Source organism: Pseudophryne corroboree, chromosome 5 (assembly GCF_028390025.1).
Source record: "Pseudophryne corroboree isolate aPseCor3 chromosome 5, aPseCor3.hap2, whole genome shotgun sequence".
In the NCBI taxonomy this organism is placed as follows: domain Eukaryota; kingdom Metazoa; phylum Chordata; class Amphibia; order Anura; family Myobatrachidae; genus Pseudophryne; species Pseudophryne corroboree.
In genome coordinates, this window is record NC_086448.1 from 462,542,635 (window position 1) to 462,557,668 (window position 15,034).

The window sequence follows — 15,034 nt, forward strand, 5'->3', positions numbered from 1 at the left end:
GTAGAAAATGGAGAAAACGTCCTAGCTGAAACTCTTCCGCAGGCGCCTTCTTGGATTCACACCAAGACACATACTTCCTCCAAATGCGATGGTAATGTTTAGACGTTACTCCTTTCCTGGCCTGAAGAAGTGTGGGAATGATTTCACTGGGAATACCCTTTCGGGCTAGGATTTGGCGTTCAACCACCATGCCATCAAACGTAGCCGCGGTAAGTCTTGGTATACGCACGGCCCCTGCTGTAACAGGTCCTCGAGTAGAGGAAGAGGCCAGGAATCTCCTATGAGTAACTCCTGAAGATCTGGATACCAAGCCCTCCTTGGCCAGTATGGGACAATGAAGATTGCTTGAACCTTTGCTCTTCTTATGATCTTTAGAACTTTTGGAATGAGAGGCAGTGGAGGGAATACATACACCGACGGAAACACCCATTGTGTCACTAGTGCATCCACTGCTATTGCTTGAGGGTCCCTGGACCTGGAACAATATCTCTGAAGCTTCTTGTTGAGGTGCGACGCCATCATGTCTATGTGAGGAATACCCCAATGACTTGTCACTTCTGTGAAGACCTCTTGATGGAGGCTCCACTCTCCTGGATGGAGATCGTGTCTGCTGAGGAAGTCTGCATCCCAGTTGTCCACTCCAGGAATGAAGATCGCTGACAGCACGCTTGTATGCTTCTCCGCCCAGCGGAGAACCTTTATGACTTCTGCCATCGCCGCTCTGCTTTTTTTGTCCGCCCTGGCGGTTTATGTATGCTACTGCTGTCCCATTGTCCGATTGGATCAGCACGGGCAGATTGCGAAGATGTTCCGCCTGCACAAGGCCGTTGTAAATGGCCCTTAACTCCAGAACGTTTATGTGGAGACAAGATTCCTGGCTTGACCATCTTCCTTGGAAGTTTTCCCCTTGCGTGACTGCACCCCATCCTCGGAGACTTGCATCCGTGGTTACTAGGATCCAGTCCTGGATCCTGAACCTGCGCCCCTCCAGGAGGTGAGAGCTGTGTAGCCACCACAGGAGTGATATTCTGGTCTTGGAAGACAGGATTATCTTTCGGTGCATGTGCAGGTGGGATCCGGACCACTTGTCCAACAGGTCCCACTGAAACACTCTGGCATGGAATCTGCCAAACGGAAATGGCCTCGTAGGTCGCCACCATCTCCCCCAGCAACCGAGTGCACTGATGGATTGACACTGTTGGTGGTTTCAGAATTTGTTTGACCAGGCTCTGAAGTTCCTGAGCCTTTTCCACCGGAAGAAAAAGTCTCTGTAGTTCTGTGTCCAGTATCATCCCTAAAATGACAACCTCGTCGCCGGAATCAACTGTGATTTTGGCAATTTCAGGAGCCAACCGTGTTGTTAAAGTACTGTCAGGGACAGGGCAACGTTTTTTACCAACTGGTCCCAGGATCTCGCCTTTATCAGGAGATCGTCCAAGTATGGGATAATTGTGACTCCTTGCTTGCGAAGTAGAACCATCATTTCCGCCATTACTTTGGTGAAAATCCTCGGAGCCGTGGACAGACCAAATGGCAACGTCTGAAATTTTAAAAATCGGTGAGGGGGGACGCCTTGAAACTCCAGTTTGTACCCTTGGGATATTATTTGTAAAACCCATGGGTCCAGGTCCGAATGAATCCAGAACTGACTGAAGAGTTTGAGACGTGCCCCCACCGGTGCGGACTCCCGCAGCGGAGCCCCAGCGTCATGCGCTGGATTTGGCAGAAGTCGAGGAGGACTTCTGCTCCTTGGAACCCGCCACGGCTGGTGATCTTTAACCCTTTCCCCTTCCTGTAGCAGCAAGGAAGGAAGAACCTCACCCTTACTTGTATTTATTGGTCCGAAAGGACTGCATTTGATAGTGGTGTGTCTTCTTTTGTTGCGAAGGCACATAAGGCAAAAATTATGACTTATCCGTGGTAGCCGTAGATACCAAATTAGCGAGGCCGTCACCAAACAAGACACCACCTTTGTACGGCAGGGATTCCATATTTTTCTTAGAGTCAGCATCAGCATTCCACTGATGAATCCACAATGCTCGTCTAGCTGAGACTGCCATGGCATTGGCCTTTGATCCCAAAAGGCCAATATCCCTCGCCGCTTCCTTTAGGTAAGCCGCAGCGTCCTTGATATAACCCAGCGTCAAGAGGATGTTATCCCTATCTAGGGTATCTATATCAGATGACAAGTTATCTGCCCACTTTTCAATAGCACTACTCACCCACGCAGAGGCAATGACCGGTCTAAGTAGTGTACCTGTGGACGTATAAATGGATTTTAACGTAGCTTCCTGCTTACGATCCTCAGGGTCTTTAAGGGCTGCCGTGCCAGGTGACGGAAGAGCCTCCTTTTTAGACAACCGCGATAAGGCCTTGTCCACAATGGGGGGTGACTCCTACTTTTCCCTATCCCCAGAGGGAAACGGATAAGCCACTGGAATCCTTTTGGGAATCTGAAATTTTCTGTCAGGACTTTCCCAGACTTTATCAAATAGAGTATTCAGTTCATGAGAGGGAGGAAACGTTATCTCAGGTTTCTTCTCCTTATACATACAGACCCTTTTATCTGGAACAGCTGGGTCCTCAGTGATATGCAATACTTCTTTTATAGCCACAATCATGTACTGAATGCTCTTTGCCAATTTCGGATCTAATCTGTAATCACTATAGTCGACAGTGGAATCAGTGTCCGTGTCGGTATCAGTGTCAGCCAACTGGGTAAACGTACGTTTCTGTGACCCCGAGGGGACCTGAACTTGTAATAACATATCTTCCACAGATTTCTTCCATGCCTGGGTCTGAGACTCAGACTTGTCTAATCTCTTACTAATACGAGCTACATTAGCATTCAAAGCATTCAACACATTTACCCAATCAGGAGTCGGCGATGCCGACATGTTCACACCCACCACCTTTTGCGTCTCTAATACAGCCTCCTGTGAAGAGCACTCAGACATGCCGACACACGTGTAATAAACACCCACAGACACACTGGGCTTATAGGGGACAGACCCACAGAAAAGCCTGTCAGAGAGACACAGAGGGAATTTGCCAGCTCACACCCCAGCGCCAAATCAATGGGTCTGAAGCGATTACTAAAATGCCCCAGACCTGTAGCGCTTTTTATATTATATTATTGCACCAAATAACCCCCCCCCCCCCGTTTTGCACCCTGATACTTGTTCAGCAGTGTGAGGAAGGACCAGCGTCTCTGCAGCCAGCGGCGATGAAATGGCACAGAGTGAGCTGTGGGGACGAAGCTCCGCCCCCTTGATGGCGCGCTTCCGTCCCGCTCTTTGTAATACTCATTATACTGGCGGGGGATAGGACAGTGTCTTTGCACTATTGTCCTCTCTTGCCAGTTGCTGAGGATTTTAAGCTGCCCAGGGCGCCCTCCCCCCCCCCCCCCCCCGCGCGCCCTGCACCCAGTAGTGCTGTGTGTGTGAGCGGGAGCTTAGCGCGCAGCGTCCACTCACTGCGCGGTACCTCAGGGAAATGCCGTCACTGAAGTCTTCTTTCTTCTTCTACTCACCTGTCTTCTGACTTCTGGCTCTGTAAAGGGGGTGACGGCCGGCTGTGGGAGCGAGCATCTGAGCGTACCCAGCGATCAAACCCTCAGGAGCTAATGGTGTCCTGTAGCCATTAAACTCACTAGAAGCTGGTCATACTTCTCTCCCCTCAGTCCCACGAAGCAGGTAGGTTGTTGCCAGCAGCCTCCCTGAACATAAAAAACGAGTTTTATGGTAAGAACTTACCTTTGTTAAAACTCTTTCTGCGAGGTACACTGGCCTCCACAAGGATAGACATAGGTGTGTAGAGTAGGATCTTGATCCGAAGCACCAACAGGCTCAAAAGCTTTGACCTTCTTCCCTAGATGCATAGCGCCGCCTCCTATATCACCCCGCCTCCGTGCACAGGAGCTCAGTTTTGTTAACCAGCCCAATGCAGTAGCAAGTAAAAGAGACGACAACTGCCAGTTGCCACAAACACCACACTCTCCCGACAGGAGAAGTGTCAGCGGCTAATGCCATACCAACCCAAAGAAGCTAAGTGCATCAGGGTGGGCGCCTTGTGGAGCCCAGTGTACCTCGCAGAAAGAGTTTTAACAAAGGTAAGTTCTTACCATAAAACTCGTTTTCTGCTGCGGGGTGCACTGGTCTCCACAAGGATAGACATAGGGGATGTCCTAAAGCAGTTCCTTATGGGAGGGGACGCACTGTAGCGGGCACAAGAACCCTGCGTCCAAAGGAAGCATCCTGGGAAGCGGCAGTATTGAAGGCATAGAACCTTATGAACGTGTTCACAGAGGACCATGTAGCCGCCTTGCACAATTGTTCAAGGGTCGCACCACGTTGGGCCGCCCAAGAAGGTCCAACACACCGAGTAGAATGGGCCTTAATGTGATCAGGAGCAGAGAGACCAGCCTTCACATAAGCATGTGCAATCACCATTCTAATCCATCTGGCCAGAGTTTGCTTGTGAGCAGGCCAGCCCCGTTTGAGAAACCCAAACACAACAAAAAGAGAATCAGATTTCCTAAAAGGAGCAGTTCTCTTCACAAAGATACGGAGAGCCCGTACCACATCCAAAGACTGCTCTTTGAGAGACAGATCAGGAGAAACAAGTGCCGGAACTACAATCTCCTGATTAAGGTGGAACGAAGAAACCACCTTAGGTAGATAGCTGGGACGAGTCCTAAGAACCGCCCGGTCACAGTGAAATATCAGATATGGGGAACTACAGGACAAGGCACCCAAATCCGACACTCTTCTAGCTGAAGCAATAGCCAGCAGAAACACCACCTTAAGGGAAAGCCACTTAAGGTCAGCTGAACCAAGAGGTTCAAACGGAGACTCTTGTAACGCCCCCAAAACCACCGACAAGTCCCAAGGAGCCACAGGCGGGACATAGGGAGGTTGGATACGCAACACGCCCTGAGTAAAGGTATGCACATCAGGTAAGGTCACAATTTTTCTCTGAAACCACATCGACAAGGCAGATATTTGAACCTTGAGGGAGGCCAGACGCAGGCCTAAGTCCAGGCCCTGCTGAAGAAAAGCCAACAACTTGGCCATACTAAACTTGGAAGCGTCATAATCGTTAGATGCGCACCAAACATAGTAAGAATGCCAGACCCTATAGTAAATCCGAGCAGAAGCCGGTTTCCGGGCCCGCAACATAGTTTGAATGACCGCCGCAGAAAACCCTTTAGCCTTTAAGATGGAAGCTTCAAGAGCCACGTCGTCAAAGACAGCCGGGCTAGGTCCTGGTAGACACAGAGGCCCTAAACGAGGAGGTATGGGCGTTGTGGAAGTAAAATTGGTCGCTCTGACGATAGGCCTTGCAGGTCTGAGAACCAGTGCCGTCTGGGCCACGCTGGAGCTATGAGAAGCAGAATTCCTTTTTATTGCTTGAACTTCCGAATTACCCTGGGCAGGAGTGACACCGGAGGGAACACGTACGGCAGCCGAAACCTCCACGGTACCGCCAGTGCATCCACGAATGCTGCTTGAGGATCCCTTGTCCTTGCTCCCAAGACCGGAACCTTGTGATTGTGTCGAGACGCCATCAGATCTACGTCTGGGAGGCCCCACCTTTCCACTAGGAGTTGAAACACTTCTGGATGGAGGCCCCACTCGCCGGCACGCACGTCCTGACGACTGAGAAAGTCCGCTTCCCAATTCAGGACTCCCGGAATGAATATTGCCGATATGGCCGGTAGATGGTATTCTGCCCACTGTAGAATCCGTGAGACTTCCTTCATTGCTAGGCGGCTTTGAGTGCCGCCTTGATGATTTATGTAAGCCACTGTGGTGGCGTTGTCCGACTGTACTTGAACAGGACGGTTCTGAATTAAATGCTGGGCTAGGTTCAAGGCATTGAAGACCGCCCGCAACTCCAGAATATTGATCGAGAGGAGGGACTCCTCCTTGGTCCACCGCCCCTGAAGGGAGTGTTGCTCCAGCACCGCGCCCCAACCTCTTAGACTGGCATCTGTCGTCAACAGGACCCAGTCGGATTTCCAGAACGGACGGCCCCTGCACAGTTGCTGGTCCCAGAGCCACCAGAGCAGCGACAGACGGACCTCCGGAGTCAATGAGATCATTTGAGACCTGATCCGGGGAGGCAGGCCGTCCCATTTGGCTATAATCAGCCTCTGGAGAGGGCGAGAGCGAAATTGAGCGTACTCCACCATGTTGAATGCTGACACCATGAGTCCCAGCACCTGCATCGCCGAATGTATCGACACTTGCATACGAGATAGGAAGCAAAGAATCCTGTCCTGAAGTTTCAGGACTTTCTCCTGAGACAGGAACAACCGCTGGTTGTGAGTGTCAAATAGTGCTCCCAGATGCACCATGCTATGAGCAGGGATCAGGGATGACTTCTTCCAGTTGATGAGCCACCCGTGGGCTTGCAGAAACCGGACCGTGACATCTAGATGACGCAGGAGAAGTTCTGGGGAATTTGCCAGGATTAACAAGTCGTCCAAATACGGCAGTATCCTGGCCCCTTGACGGCGGAGTACCACCGTCATCACAGCCATGACTTTTGTAAAGACTCGCGGAGCCGTTGTTAAACCAAAAGGTAACGCCCGAAACTGGTAATGGCAGTTGCCAATCGCAAATCTCAGGTATTGCTGATGAGACACTGCTATAGGAATATGCAGGTAAGCATCCTGTATATCCAGGGAAACCATGAAGTCCCCAGGTTCCAAGACCAGAACTACAGAGCGAAGGGTTTCCATCCGGAACTTGGAAACCTTCACAAACCTGTTCAATGCCTTGAGGTTGAGAATGGGCCGGGAGGACCCATTCGGTTTCGGGACTAGAAACAGCGGAGAATAATACCCCCGGCCCCTCTGCGCAAGAGGCACCTGTACTACGACTCCTGTATCCAGGAGGGTCTGTACCACCGAATGTAGAGTGTTTGCCTTTGTCTTGTCCAACGGGACATCTGTCTGGCAAAATCGATGAGGGGGTCGGTTTTTGAAGGCTATGGCGTAACCTCGAGTGGCGACTTCTCGTACCCAGGCATCTGAAGTGGTCTTCAACCATTCCTGGGTATACCCTAGAAGCCGGCCCCCCACCCTGGGATCCCCCAGAGGGAGGCCCGCCCCGTCATGCGGCAGGCTTATCTGTCTTGGAAGCTGGCTGACGGGCCGCCCAGGCTCTTTTGGGCTTATGCTCACCAGGTTTGGAAGTGTGGGCCTGCTTGTTGTACGCCTGACCTTTTGCTTTACCTGAAGGACGAAAGGAAGTACCTTTAGCCTTCGACACAGAAGGAGCAGTACTTGGCAGACAGGCAGTTTTGGCAGTAGCCAAGTCAGCCACAATCTTATTTAAATCCTCCCCAAACAGAATATCTCCCTTTAAGAGGGAGTACCTCCAGGGTTTTTCTAGAGACCAGATCCACAGACCAGGATCTCAGCCACAATATCCGGCGAGCCAGGACTGACGTAGTAGAGGCCTTGGCTGCCAGGATACCGGCATCAGAAGCCGCCTCTTTAATACAACAAGAAGCTGTGACAATATAAGACAAGCATTGTCTAGCATGGTCAGAGGAGATATCAGCATCTAACTCCAAGGCCCATGCTTCAATGGCCTCTGCAGCCCAAGTAGCTGCAATAGTGGGCCTTTGTGCAGCACCCGTGAGGGTGTAATTCGCTTTCAGACAACCCTCCACACGTTTATCCGTAGGCTCTTTTAGAGACGTGACGATAGTGACCGGTAGAGCTGAGGAAACCACCATCCTAGCCACATGTGGGTCCACTGGAGGAGGCGTTTCCCAATTCTTAGACAGCTCCGGTGCAAGGGGATAGCGAGCCAGCATCTTCTTTTGAGGCACAAACTTCGTACCCGGGTTTTCCCAGGGTTCCTGACGTATATCAATTAGGTGGTCAGAGTGAGGTAAAACTTGTTTAATCACCTTCTGATGCTTGAACCTATCTGGTTTCTTAGGAGGAACGGATGGCTCGGGATCATCCGTAAACTGTAAAATCAACTTAATAGCCTCCAAAAGATCAGGAACATCCACATGTGAACCACCCTCCCCATCAGCCGTATCTGAGTCAGAACCTGTGGGGTCAGTGTAAGTGCCGTCTTCATCCGACGAGGTGTCAGTGACAGCAGTGGATTGTGAGGAGACAAGCGCTCGCTTAGAGGACCACTTGGACGTAGGCGAGCGCCGGTCAGACTTTTTAGTAGTCAGGGACTGGTTCAACTTCTTTATTTGAGCAGATAAATCGTCCGCACACGGCGGGTTAGCTGCAGGGACCACAAACAGTTGCACCGGCATTGGGGATCCCATAGGGGGTGTTAGTTTATGAACTAGCGTATGCAGAAGCATGGAAAAAGTGGCCCACGGCGGGGGCCCCCAGAACCAGAGCCCAAAGCTGCTATATTCATACTTGCCTACCTGACCCTCTCCATGAGGTAGAAAATGCTCTGTTCCTGGATTTTCCTGGTAATGTATGATTGCCCTCACCTGTGGTGAGCTAGTTAATTGATAAGCAAGGTGTTTCACCACAGGTGATGGCAATCATACATTACCAGGAAAGTCCAGGAACAGAGCATTTTCTCCCTCATGGAGAGGGTCAGGTAGGCAAGTATGGCTATATTCTCCTCATAGGTATCTGCGGCTTCAGCAACACCGGCAGTGTGTTCAGCCCCAGAACGGTTACCCTCAGAAGCAGACATGATATAACTTGCAGTATCAGGTAACACAGTACAATTTGTCAGCACCACAATACCTCTAGCCCAAACCCCTGCGCAGTGTAGTCAGCACCAGCAGAGATAAAGGAGAGATATGGTGACTAAATCACAGAGAAAAATACGTAATACAGTACAGGTTGAGTATCCCTTATCCAAAATGCTTGGGACCAGAGGTAATTTGGATATCGGATTTTTCCGTACTTTGGAATAAATGCATACCATAATGAGATATCATGGTTATGTTACCTAAATCTAAGCACAGAATGCATTTATGTTACATGTACACCTTGTACACACAGCCTGAAGGTAGTTTTAGCCAATATTTTTTATAACTTTGTGCATTAAACAAAGTGTGTGTACATTCACACAATTCAATTATGTTTCACATACACCTTATACACACAGCCTGAAGGTCATTTAATACAATATTTTTAATAACTTTGTGTATTAAACAAAGTTTGTGTACATTGAGCCATCAAAAAACAAAGGTTTCACTATCTCACTCTCACTCAAAAAAGTCCGTATTTCGGAATATTCCGTATTTCGGAATATTTGGATATGGGATACTCAACCTGTATATCTTTGTGAAAATCCTATATTAGATAAAACCTGACGCACCAAGCCCCCTCAGGTTATAGAATATAGGGATAGCAGGTTGAGTGAAAGACCCGAAATGGACACCACTCAGCTATCAAATGCACACACAAATAGTCACAGTCTGTATAATGCAGGGGTTAATACTGACAATAATACTGCACTGGACTAGCTTACACAGCTATATAACAATAGATATAACAGTACACAGTAAGAACTGGATGTATATCACAGGGTAATTGTACTAGGAAACCCTGACTAAATGCACTCTTTCTTAACTAACACTGACTAAAAAAGGCAGGTAGAATACTTAAGTGTCTTGTAAAGTCACAGCACTGACAACCAGGCGGCTTTACACAGGAGGATTTGCTCAAGCAGTCCCAGGAACAGTGAGCTGAGGGATAATGGCGCCGCAGACACTGCCAGGGAGTGAGGGAGAGACAGATATTCAGCTCCAGGGCGGGAACATTTGCGGGAAATGGCACCCTGGGGCTGGGGGAGGGGCTCCAGGTCTAAGCCTTATCCCCTCTGCTGGCAAAACCACCGGGTACTGCGGGCTACTTGTAAAAATGGTTTAGAGAGAAAACCTGACCTGGACCCATGCCCTGGTGATCTAGTGGGATCGCCTGTACTGCCACAGTGTCCACCGCCAGCGTGTGCGTCCCGCCTCCCCCCGGCCGCGCCGGATCGCGATAAAGTGTGGGTCCCGCACACTTACTGACTTTGACAAGGGCCAAATTGTGATGGCTAGAGACCTGGGTCAGAGCATCTCCTAACCGGCAGCTCTTGTGGGATGTTCCTATTATGCGGTGAACCGATGACAGGGTCATGGGTGACCAAGGCTCATTGATGCACGTGGGGAGCGAAGGCTAGCCTGCCTGGTATGATCCCATTCCTGCTTCCACCATCCCATGCTCTGTCCAGCTTCCATTGTCTGTCTGACCTCTTTCCAACATCATTCCCATACACATGACGCTGCTGATTAAGTTATGTATGTATGTATGTAAATGTGTATATATAGATAGATATTAGCATTGGACGACAACCATGGACATGTAAGTGAAACCAAATAAGTTTGCAAGCAAATGATTAGTTACGTCTGTGGGGAAGATATTAGGGCCCCCCAGTCTTAAGTGCCCCGGGCCCTCCAAAGCCTTAATCCGGCTCTGCGTGTAGGCGCATTAAAAGCTCCACTAAGGCTAGCGGGCGCTGTAGAAGCAGAGCCGTTCCGCTAGGACCGACCAATTCCCGGACAGTGCTGCTGGGAGGACAGGAGAGGGGTGCCCTGAGTCATCAATAGCAGCTGCGCCGCGGTAACAGTATATATGGCGATCCAGGATTTCCCTTTATCTGGCAGTGACTCTGACTCCTGCATGAACAGTAGAGAGAGCTGTCAGAGCTGAGATCCCCAGCAGTAGCTGCAGCAGCACACACATACCGGGAGCCGGCGGCAGCACTGTGTGAGTGTGTGTGTGCCCAGCAGAGTGACGTGTGAGGAGGCAGCGCCGCTCCAACCAGCACGCGAAAAGCCTCCTCCTCCAGATCCCACCTGCGGGTCCTGCATGGGGGACCGAGAATCCTCGCCGGATCAGGCGGGGTGAGGGGAGGGAGGAAGGGAGACTGCAGGAGCGGCCAGTGCTGCTGGGCATTGCACACCGATAATCACCGCTATGGCAGCTCCCAGTGGCACGGAGGAGAGGGCAGTGTGGCAGGAGCCCTGGCAGCCCTCCTGGGTTGTGATGATGCTGCAGCTTGCGAGAGACACACTGACCTGGCAGAGGCCCCTGCACAGCCTGGCAACCTTCCTCTGCAGCCACCTTGTACTCTGGTAGGTACTGGAGTGGGCTGTGTGTGGGGGGAGAGGTGAGCAGGTGATGGGTACAGATGACAGCACAATGCACTTGCTCTGAGGATGTTTATCACACGGACGGGTGGAGCTATTTGTGTTGTTGCTGTGCTGTGCATCAGATGAGGAGGAATGCTTTGGCTGGGGTCTTGTCATGCACCATGTCACCTGCACTGCATTGTCATGTAACAAGGCTCTGTGGGCTGTAATGATCTGCCTCTGCTTTTGAATGGGCACATACTGTATATAGTGATAGTGACTGTATTCATTTCTGCCATGTAATTCCTGCAGAGGTCTGAGCTCATCTCCCACAGATCTATAAATAGCGTCATATTGCAAATATATTGAAACAACCCTAACTTGTGTAGTACTGACAAAAATGCCACCATCTGCAGCGAAAACCCACACTTAGGTGCTACTGTCATATTACGCTACAGTGACATAAGACTATCTGAACCATAATCATTTAGCAAAAAATTAAATTAGATACTTGTATAGCCCAGGTCTTGCTAAGTATGTTTCACCCACTCCTTTATTTGACCCGAAACTGTTATTACCCAATCTTACACTTCTGTTTACAGATTCCTTCTAAAGTATGTGGCAGCACAACTATGCACCACTTACCTGCCCTTATACACAAATACAAGGTATCATTTGCACCTACAAACATTTTACTGATGGTAGAGGTGATGGTTGAACTTGACAACACAATGGTCATTCAGCTTACATGTACAGTATTATCTGTAGTAGCGAAAAAGGATCAAAGTGCTGAATGACTTTAGAACTTACACAGAGCATCTCTACCTCCCAAGGCCACTAATATCACTTGCCTGCTGGGGTTATTTTGTGCTATTAGTGAGTCTGTACATCTACATAATAATTAAAGATGGCTGTCATGCGCAGTGGAAGCCAGTGCCCCTTTCATTATTACCAACAACGAAGTACAGCAGCCAACAGGAGAACCAGGTAAGTATAGTGGGATAGGGTGGGGACGGGGGCAAGGATGGAGCAGGGATGATTGGGGGGCAGACCTGAACCTGTTGTAAGACTGGTCCAAAACTACTAATTGTGCAGAAAAGCACTCGAACCCCTGATTGACAATGGAAAATTTCAGAAAGTGTTCTGGCATTATGAGTATATATGTTCTTCGGAGGATGAGGAAGGGGGAGGGGGGGGGTTCTGATATGTGTCAGAAGAATTATTAATTGCCACCAGGTATATTGCGTGCCAGTACATGAAAGTATGGAGCAAGTTGTCTCCAGCCAGATACTGGCTCATTTGATTTGTTGATGTAAAAATGCCTTTTCTTTGGTATGCCACATAAAATTCTACTATACCATTCTATGCTATATCTAGGTATAGTCCTCCACATAATACATATATGTTCATATTAATCACACAGCCCTGGTTAACTAGGAGTCTGACTCGCAGTGGTGGATACTAAACTACCAGAGCAATTCAGTAGTGCTCGGGTGTGGCGGCAGCTGCTCCAGAAAAGCATGTGTCCCTTAGATTCCTATTATACTACTTGTGCCGCCAATACCAACATTTTACACTGCCCTGATTGATCCTGAGCTCACACACATGCACATTGAGAGGGCCGGGCAAAGGAGAAGAGCTCAAGCAACTATCGCCATCTGAAGATGGAATCAGTTGCTGCAGTCACACTCCAAAAACTCCGAGCCACATCAGGACAGTTCTGTGGGCCTAATTCAGACCTGATCGCTAGGCTGCGTTTTCGTACAGCCTGCAATCAGGTCTGAACTGTGCATGCATATGCACTGTAATGCGCAGGCTCGGCAGGGACAGCGACGGGATGTGCGAGAAAAGCGATCGCAAGGTGACTGACAGGAAGAGGCCGTTTGTGGGTGGCAACTGACTGTTATTAAGGATTGTCCAGAGAAACGCAGGAGGGACCAGGCGTTTGGAGGGAGGGATTCTGACTTCGGCTCCGGCCCCGATCATCGCACTGGAAGAGTAAGTCCTGGTCTGTGCAGAGACTGCACAAACTACTGTTTGTGCAGCTCTCCTACACAGCGATTTTCCCCTCCCCCTGTAGGCAGCAACTACCTGATCGCAGGGATGCAATAAACGCACCCTAGCGATCAGGTCTGAATTAGGCCCTGTGTGCAGGAGATATCCTGAAATGGGTCACTTACTAGAAACATGAGGAAACTACCTCTTTCGCATGTATGACAGACCTATTAAGCATGATAAATTGGCCCCATAGACCTCCAGACAGCAAGCATTGAGAAAAATCTGACCTATGTAAACGGCATCCGTCAGGTGACAGACGCTGCTCCTTTCTACTTATTACCATTTTGACTATCTGCTGCTGCTGGAATGTTGGGCGATGTATGCAAAAGAGATGGGTATAATTAACTAATAATAATAAGTAGAAACATTCTGCTGACCAAAAGGATAACAAATGGTGTCTTATCTGCAGTGTGTAATATTATGGCAAACACTTCTGTCTCCTCAGGAATAGTTAGTCAATACTCATCTCCCTTGCAATACTGGTCACAGCTACTAATGCCTCTCGGCGAAGATATGCAAATATAGTATAGTCACTTAAAGGAGTTCAAATAGACTGTAGGCCCCCTTTTCTTGCTCGATGAAAACCCTCTGCAACATTCACCCAGGACTGGAGTCTCCCTCTCAGTCCAGGAACTAGCTTGGAAATGCCCAGCTCTGTATGTACTGGCCTGGCTTTCCCAAGGGATTAGAGTTAGCGCCACACAGCTCTTGGCACATCCAGTAAGTGTTCTGCTCACTACTACAGCCTGCTGTCCAGCCATCATAGGGATGCACTGCTCTGCTATCCAGCTCCACAGCAGCCAGGCAAGTCTGACTTCAATGCCACAGTCAGCCTCCATGCTCCGCTACTCCTCTGCTACTGCAGGAATGCCATTTGGTGCAAAACCAGCTTCTTTTATATCCCCAGTTTCCTGCCAGGTCCATCTCTGTATACTCGCCACCTCCAATTACATAACCCCTTTAGCCCACTCCCAGATGGAGCTACTGTTCCGCTATTGATTAAGCATATGGACTTCTTGGAGAAGTCTATACAACAGGTCGCCTATTTGGATGGGTCTATGCCCATACTGCTCTAGCAGTCCCATGGTGGACAAGGGGTCTACATGTATATGTGTGGGAGTGGGAGTGTGTGTCAGTTTGTGTAAGTGCATGAGGTGCTAGATCCATACTGACCGCAACTGGAGATCTCTCTCCTGTCTCACTAGATGACTCCACAATGTTTATGATGCTGTATGTTTAGAACAGGACATGTGATGACACCATCCATAAACAAAATCCAGGTGTTTTGAGAGGATATGGAGGGGAAAACACAGAATTTGTAACATGTTGATTCATATAAAAAACTCATATTATATACAGAACATAACCGTTTTCTTTTGATACAGCAGAGCAGGTAGCTGATGTGGTTGGGGTTCAGGCCTTTCACGTCATTAGCCCTGCCCCCTCACAACATAATGCTGTGGGGCCAAAATGAAATGATTTACACAGAATTGCATAATATTGGCCCCACTCTCTCCTCAGACCTACGAATCACATCATTATGGTGCAAGGAGGACAGGGTTACAAGCCCGTGAACAGTTTTTTTTACATTCGTCTCCATGAGTTGTTTGTATAGTATTTGTATGTGTGTTTATGATTAAATTGTTATTTTATACAATTACAGATTTGTTTATTGATCATTTTGTAGCGCTGTGTTTTTATGTACTTTTTTAGCAATACATGTGCCTGTCCAATTGTGTTCTTTCTCTGGTAATCTAGTATCTGATATCTTTGTGCCCCATAATACTTTCTTTGTTAACTTTAAAATACTTTGGGCATAATTCAGACCTGATCACAGCAGCAA

The 15,034-nt window shown here is 49.0% G+C and overlaps 1 protein-coding gene across 1 annotated transcript in view; it reads left to right on the top strand.

The window, feature by feature from the left end:
* The first annotated feature begins 10,810 nt into the window (after positions 1 to 10,810).
* RETREG1 (reticulophagy regulator 1) overlaps positions 10,811 to 15,034 on the top strand; it is a 426,697-nt gene continuing 422,473 nt past the window's right edge. Inside the window, exon 1 of the mRNA XM_063922947.1 lies at positions 10,811 to 11,136. Within this exon, the coding sequence (XP_063779017.1) occupies positions 10,979 to 11,136 (158 nt within the window). The 5' untranslated portion in view covers positions 10,811 to 10,978. The remainder of the gene's footprint in view (positions 11,137 to 15,034) is intronic.